The sequence below is a fragment of the Triticum dicoccoides genome, chromosome 1A (assembly GCF_002162155.2).
Source record: "Triticum dicoccoides isolate Atlit2015 ecotype Zavitan chromosome 1A, WEW_v2.0, whole genome shotgun sequence".
Taxonomy (NCBI): Eukaryota; Viridiplantae; Streptophyta; class Magnoliopsida; order Poales; family Poaceae; genus Triticum; species Triticum dicoccoides.
The window spans coordinates 603,271,042-603,278,782 of NC_041380.1; the positions used below are offsets into that span (position 1 = coordinate 603,271,042).

Here is a 7,741-nt window from a genome sequence, read left to right on the forward strand (position 1 = left end):
GTAGAGTTTGAAAATTGCCCTATAGTGCCGGTTTGTGTCTTCAACCGGGACTATAGGTTAAGACTCTTTAGTGCCGGTTGGTGACACAAACCGGTACTATAGGTTAGACCTTTAGTACCGGTTTGTGTCACAAACCGTCACTAAAGGGGCTCGTGGGGCCCTGGCCTGACGCCAGCCTGCCACCACCCCTTTAGTACTGGTTCGTGGCACGAACCGGTACTAAAGGTTCATTACGAACCGGCACTAATGCATAGCCATTCGAACCGGCACTAATGGTCACATTAGTGGCGGCTCAAATATAAACCGGGGCTAAAGGGGTGAACATTTGACCCTTTTTCTACTAGTGTCAAGAAGCAAGCGACACCCACAGGCGTCGCCGTCGCCGGTGCCAGAAGCGCCGAGCTTTCGCTCGGTCACTCGCCTGCGCCACCACGATGAGAACAGGCCACTACCACAACGAGGGTCAAGCTTGCCCACCCCAGATCTGGCCACTGCCAGAGCAGTCCTGGGCCTCCCGCCACTACATCCCTAGTCGCCCCCACGACCTAAAGATGGAGCCACCACCGCCACCATGGAGCCTGCCAGAAAGCCAACCGTGAAGCCCGCCATCCATGCCCCGAGGAACCGCCGACCATCTTCGTCACAAGAGCACCCGACCACAGTAGTAAGAGTGAAAGGGACCACCTTTCACCCCTAGCCCAGTATCAGCCAGCGGGTTTGGGTCGGCACCTCCACAATAGGAGGCGCCCACGCTTGTATCCCCAGCCGGTCCCGGTGGACCAGGGGGGAGACAACCTGATGACCACCGACGGCCACCGCGATCACACTGGAACGACGCCATGTCCGTGGTCAATGGTGTCGATCTGTCCGACGGCACGACGACGCCTGACGAGCAACCTCGGACTGACGGCACCACAACGCAACAAGAGAGAAGAGCACTAACGCATAAGCTTGCACCCGCGCGGACCAAGTCGGCTCCCGACACCTGCACGCCGACGAACGACATCCACCACCGCATACTGGATCCGCACCGTCACGACACGCCGGAGAGACAAACCGTCACCACCAACCTCCTGAAGCATGGACCACCGCTGCCAAGGAGCAGCAGGCTGCCCCACTGCCGCCCGAGGGATCCCAAGCAGCACCACCTCGCCGGATCCGCGCCGCCCTGCCAGATCTGGCCCAGATTCAGGCCGCCGGCCCGAGTCCGCCGCCTACCATGCCGCCGCCCGAAGAGCGAGCAGCCGCTCCCCGTGGCGCCCTGGATCGGGCCGCCACGGGCCGCCGCCCGCCAGGCCGCTAGAACGGGCGCCCGACGGCACGCGCATCCGCCAGAGAGCCGCCGCACGAAGCCGACGCACAACCCGCACAGGCGCTTGGCCGGCCCCGCCGCCCGCGCACGCCGTCACCACCCGCATCTGCTGCGGCGCCGCCGGCCCCTCGCGAGCGCGGTGCCCCCGCCCGGCCAGATCGTCCCACGCCAACCCTAGGTTGAGCAAAAAAAAGGGGGAAAGCTTCCCGCCGCCGCCGGCGCCACCAGGGCTTTGCCCAGCGGCGCTAGCCGGCGACGGCGGGGGGAGGGAGACGGGAGGGGGAAGAGGGAGGCCGGCGGCTAGGGTTGCCCCGCTCGGCCGCCCGCGGGGGCGACGCGAGGGGGAGAGGGGAGGGGGATGGACCGACGGATATGGTCAGGGAATGCTAGTGGTCTCGTAATCTTTCTTTCTCACTTGCACCACCACATGGCCACAGGTCAGTATGGCACCATCGTGTCCATGCTGGCACCGAGGCTTACCTTCTTTCGGTAGCATCATGACCATCTGCTCGGCTAGGTTCTCACTGGTCAGCTCCGACGCCATCATGGTCATCATGAATTTGAAAAGGTTCATAAATTCGAAAAAAAGTTCATGCTATTTCAACATGTTCACGGATCTGGAAAAAAGTTTGATGATTTGAAATTGCTCTGCCATACAAAAAAAATTGATGTCTTACATTGAAAACAATAAAAAAAAGCAAATAATCTGGTCTAATCTGGCCGGTGTGGTTGGGTCGGCACCATGCGGGTTGTGCCCTCCGGACTGATCTAATTTGGCCGGTGTGGCCTGCTCGACGTGAGGCGGCTCAGATCGGCGGCGACCCGTGCACACAATACGTGATGGAGGTTCTTCAAGCGGATCCGGGTGAAAACCCTGTGCTCGGCTTGATGCCAAGACCGGCGTTGGTGGCACCCTTTTATGGCATTACCTTCTTGAAGGCATCGTCGTGGAAAAGCTCTAGACCTCTATCCGCTACCTCCGGGGGAAACCCTAGATCAGTTGATCGGATGACGGTGGCGCGTTGGTGTCGTTTCCTCCTTGGTGGCGTCATTCTTGGAGGCATACACGGGATCGAGGGACCAGCGAGCGCCTTTTTTGGTGGAGTGGTGCTTCATCCTTCACATTGATGACGGCGGATCTCGGCGGTGTGGTGCAGTGGAGACTCGGCGCCCGATGCGCGGTGATGGACTCGCGCAGGTGGAGGTAGTTGTCTGGCGTCAAGGTGGCGTCGATGGCGGAGTGGCCTGACAAGGTAGAAGCCTCAATATCTGCTCTGAAGACGGACCTGTGGAAGATGGCGGCGACGACACATGTGAGTGCGTCAGACCAGTTTATGCCCCAGACCCGGTATGTGGCTCGGCTGGGGCTTCTGGCTTTTGATGATAGGCTTAGGTGAGTAGTACGGGTATTTGGCACAGGTAGCACCCCTTCATCATATGGATATGAGTAGTGGCATATGTTGCCAAGATGGCGGATTCAGGCATATTGTTGTAATACTTTGTAAGGTCCTCGAGAATAATTAATAAAGTGGCCGTATGCATCTCCCAGATGCAGAGGCCGGGGGTCATCCTCCTTTTCTAAAAAAAATGTGTTAAAATGACTTTTCTTCTCCTTTCTATTTGGATGGAGACAAGTTTAAATGTTTTTGATAGAGCAAAATTACGTAGCATCATATTGCTTTCATCCCAAAAAAATTGTCTTAGATTTATCTAGAAATACGGATGTTTCTAGCACTAAAACATGACTAGATACATCTATACTTAGACAAATCTAAGACAAAAATTTTGGGACGGAGGGAGTACTTGTTTAACCTTGTACCGATTTAAAGTAATCTGGCCCTTATTTAATTAGCAACCAAACCGAACCTACATTGTATATTCGCTCCATCTATCTATTCTATATACATTAAGTATGGTTTTATTATTAGGTGTTACACATGCATGGATGTTGCATTTTGTATATATCAAGCCCTACTTAATTGACATACAAGACAATATCCTTCTTAAATTATTTACCGATCACAATCAGCAATTACTTAATGCTACATGATACAAAGTACATTGATCATCATCTACGTGTGTCAATCCAGCATGCTCCTACAGACCTTACGCGTGAGATCCAGCAGAAGAGAGATGAGCTACGAAACTTGGTATCTAAGGCGGTGCAGAAGAAAAGGGAGTTGTATGTGTTGGGTAAGGCAGACAAGAATTGTGAGACTCTTGGTGAGCATCACATGCTTCCACTAGCACTCCCATATCTTTCTCGGCAAAAAGTCGTTCCAAAACCACATGGCACTCTCAGGTACGTAAAAATATCAGAGATTCAAACAAGATGCATGCAGATACAAAATAACTTTGTCTATTCTTCCTTAATTTCCTGTTTGTTTGACAAGAATTGACATTTTCTCTTATGACCTGTAGGACCTGCATGCGGTTTGCTACAAGGGCTAACGCTTTGCTGGATGCAGCTGCCCACGCGACAATCTTCGTTTTGGTTACTGTTGCTGTGGTTAGAGCCAAGAGCGGCATTGGGATAAAAGCCCAAACTGTTAATGAGGAAAACCAGGGAAGTCAAGATTGAAAATTGAGAACCAAAGATGGCTCCAGTTTGTTTTCAGTTAAATTATGATGACTTACAGTTTGGCTAGCTAGCACTACGATATGGTTATGATATGATAGTTTAGGTACAAAGCCATACTCTTGTGTAAAGATGGATGGTCAGTTCTTTGTCTTTTTGTTGCGGTGAACATGCTCCCAGCATTATATAGTTTGCTCAAGAGAAAGGCAATGATTGGCATTTCGAACATCACACTAGACAAACATGCAACCTTGTAAACGCAAGTAAAGACCTAAAATTATGGACTCCGTTATGTCGAGCTCTAGGAATCGTGCAACTGGAACGGTTTTGCTACAAGAAATCAAGGGTGCGATCTATTTCGCGTGAGCTGAACCTACGTCCAAGTCGTTAACAGCCCACGATTCAACTTCTTAGATCGGCGAGGCTAGGCAGAGGAGGAGCGCACGGGAACCACTTCTCTTGTCAAGCTCCAATAGCATGTGGAAGAGAATCCCTTATAAGGAGGTCCAACTCCTCTCCAACTAGCAACGTGAGATTCTTTTGAAATTGTTAGATGGGCCCTAGGCCCACCGTAATATTTCAACAGTGGCCACTGCGAGTTTGGGGGCTAGTTATCTTACTTACTGAATATTGTTTTCTCAAAAAAAAAAGAATATGTGCCCAGTAAAGATCTGGGGAAGTTCCAACTGATTTTGACCAGTGGTTTGTGAGAATTTTGCTTCTTTTTCTAGTTCATTCTTGCCCTCTTAACATACTGCTAAACTGCAGTGAGCCACTTCGTTTATTTATCAAGGCACCAAACAGTATAACAAATTATTTATCGAGGTATTACACAGTATAAAGAAAGTGACTACTAGGATTCAGTAAATTCTATCTTCAGTATAGTACTTTTCTTCATACACTAATACTATTGTTAAAAGAAATTAAGACCAATGCTGATGACCGACGCCTCTGAAAAGTTCCCCCGTGGTGTTTTCTGTATGAAGTTGTCTGTCGCAATATCCACACTCCGGTTCTCTCCATTCTCTATCACTGCAAGCCAAATTTACAGAGGGCTATGCAAATTTAAAACGTTAAGGATATTTGAGATTCACTATCATACTTTCACTATGTCCCAGCTGACAGCTAAAATATCCAAGGCCTGAAAAATGTAGTAGTACTAGAAGATTAAGAGTGTTATTGCGAAGACATCAAGACTAAACGAACTCCCAGTTTTGCTTGTCATTGTACTCCTGAAGATACTCATCGGCTTTGCTCTCTATGGGCTGAGGAAAAGATATGGATTTTTCGAAGATGATGCTGGGTACATATGCAACACCATTGGAGATGACACTAAAGACAGTTACAAGCATAGCAGGCTTAGATGAGCATTTGAATAACCTGGTGGGTGTAACTAATGATTCCTTTTGATGGCTGTAAGAAATCAATGTTGGCTTGCTAGACTAGGATGATCATACAAGAGGTCAGAAAAGAGTATCATCATTCAATCAAAATTGGTTCATACATGGCTGTGACTGGATTTAAAGTTACATGCAGGCATCTTGTAACACTCTTGATCTTCATTCCCTGTAAAGATTAATGGTACATGAAACTGTACTGCTAAGTCACAAAAACTGAATTATCTTGACACACTGGGGCAGTTAGAGAGCAATCATGTCTTACTGTTACAGAACACAGCAGAGTAGCCAAATAGTCATCACCCTTTCCACACAAGCACGTTTTCAGCTATGCATAAGACAAACGAAATACAGTGTGAGCAAAGAGCTCGCACATCCTTCAACAAACAAAGAACCAATCAACTAACTTGCCAAGGGAGACCCAAATAACATCAATATAGTACTATACCACTTGAGCCAACATTCTCACTGATAACTCAGTCTTAACTTTTAAGATAGCACTTTTCACCAAGCATCACAGCTAGTTCAGCCTTACCATAACATATAATCGCACTGAACATGACAGATAATTTAGTCTAACAAAGCCGCAGTGTCCAAACAGAGCAATGGCAAGATGGCAACTACATAAAGTGCTGGGGTTAGTCACTATATCCAACTAGCTGCCCTCAAAGTTCCACATTGGGCATCAACGCGGCCATCCTCTTGTTAAAATCATCCTTCTCAGCTGGTGTCATCTCCTTCTTCCCATCAGGCACATCCAACATAGACATGTAGCCATAAAGGAATGCTGGGCTATACATCATGACTAAATGGTACCACTTTGCCCTACGATAGAAGCGCCTGCAGAGAAGTACAAGAGAGATTAGAGCCCTTGTAAACCAAGACTGTAACAGGCATATAGAACAATACCGGGCTCAAGATCATACCAGACGGGGTCCTCGGGTTTAGGCTCCACATGGGATGAGAGGTGCTTGATCAGGCCCTTCTGATTTCCTATCTTGTCCCTGTTTTCGGACATCATGCGGTAGAGCTCCTCTTTGACCTGCAGGATCTCAGCCGAATGAGTTGCAGCCGCCTTCTGCATTGTTATTGACAGAGCAAGACAGGGAGAAACCGCATTAACCCAAATCAGGAACAGATCAATATCGAAGTTTATCTCAGAAGTAGAGCAGGTATATATGCTTTATGACAGCAGTAGCAATCAAAAAGATTCCAAGAGGCGTGCAATCAATCAATTGGCAAACAATGCAACGATAATGTCATTCAGCACTTGAGTCTGACAGCATGCACTAGCACCCAGCTAAATTCAGTCAAGGATGCAAGTAAATTAAGACCAGCAGCATATCAAGCGAATTTTCTGAACCCAGGATTATTATGCCCTTCTTTCAGATTCAGATTGTAGCATTTGGTAAACGAGAAGGAAGCGCTAGGTTGCTAATTAAACATGCAGAGTACAATGGAATTTACAAAAGAGGTTAGGAAGTCAGATAGATTAGGGGAGACCCTGAACTTAAGTTGATTTATAAATCCTCCTTAAGAACAGCAGCCCACCCTTCCAATGTAGGAGTCACAGCATCAAAGTATTTCCAGTTACTTTGCTTCCAGATATTCCAGATTTCCAGGCAGCCAGGTACACAATTTGTTTGAACAATTTATGCGGCCAGGCATTAGCAGCATTGCTCAGCCTCATCATCTCAGCCAGGTACTGAATGTGCAAGCAAACACACTGTTCAATTTGATTTGGAGGTCAAGGATAGAGGCTGGTGAAAGTAGTGCAGATGATCCCTGAATTCCTGGACTGGGAGATACTCCTGAAGAGCAAAAGAGAAGAGGTGCTCATATTGGTCCATCAGCAAGCCATCTTGTTCCCAAGCATCCTTCCAGAATAGAACAGCGTCACCAGCATTCACACGCCAGCAGGGGAGAATCCGCCTTACTAGGGTTAGGGTTAGGGTTCCTACGATGGGAGCAAACAAGGGTCGAAAATACCGTGCTGTGAAAGAGCCGAGAGGTGGTGGGATGGTTCTGCTGCGCCGCCGCCGCGGCCAGCGATGGCCGGACGGCGCGGCCGCCGATCCGGAGCGCGGTCGCCGCCATGGAGATGAACTGCTTCCGTCGCCGGCGCAAATCGGGACTCGAGAGAGGGAGAGGAAACAAAAAACAAGACGATGGCTCCTTTTGTGGGCCTTCTATAGGCCTCAACCACTAGTTTTTCGGACAATTCTTTTTTTTTTCAATTTTGTTTTAGCTTTTAGCTACTACTACCAGTTATGTAAAAAAAACTTTTAGCTACCAGTTTTTGTAGAAATGTTTCGTCTTTCAGTAGTTTAGCCAACAACACCTAAAACGGTAATTTAGCCAACACCTATAAATAATCATGTTTTTTTTTTTCATTTGGCCTAATATGTTTGATTCACTCAGTGCATCGTGCACCCATCCATTTACTGGTTTTTG

The 7,741-nt window shown here is 48.2% G+C and overlaps 1 protein-coding gene across 1 annotated transcript; it reads right to left on the reverse strand.

Annotated features, from left to right (window-relative positions):
• Window positions 1–5,722: 5,722 nt before the first annotated feature.
• On the reverse strand, window positions 5,723–7,384 carry LOC119357087. The gene is made up of 3 exons (XM_037624077.1): window positions 7,277–7,384; window positions 6,214–6,365; window positions 5,723–6,127 (listed from the first exon to the last, which is right to left on the reverse strand). The coding sequence occupies exons 1-3, from the start codon at window positions 7,382–7,384 to the stop codon at window positions 5,953–5,955; spliced, it is 435 nt and encodes a 144-aa protein (XP_037479974.1). The 3' UTR covers window positions 5,723–5,952.
• Window positions 7,385–7,741: the final 357 nt, after the last annotated feature.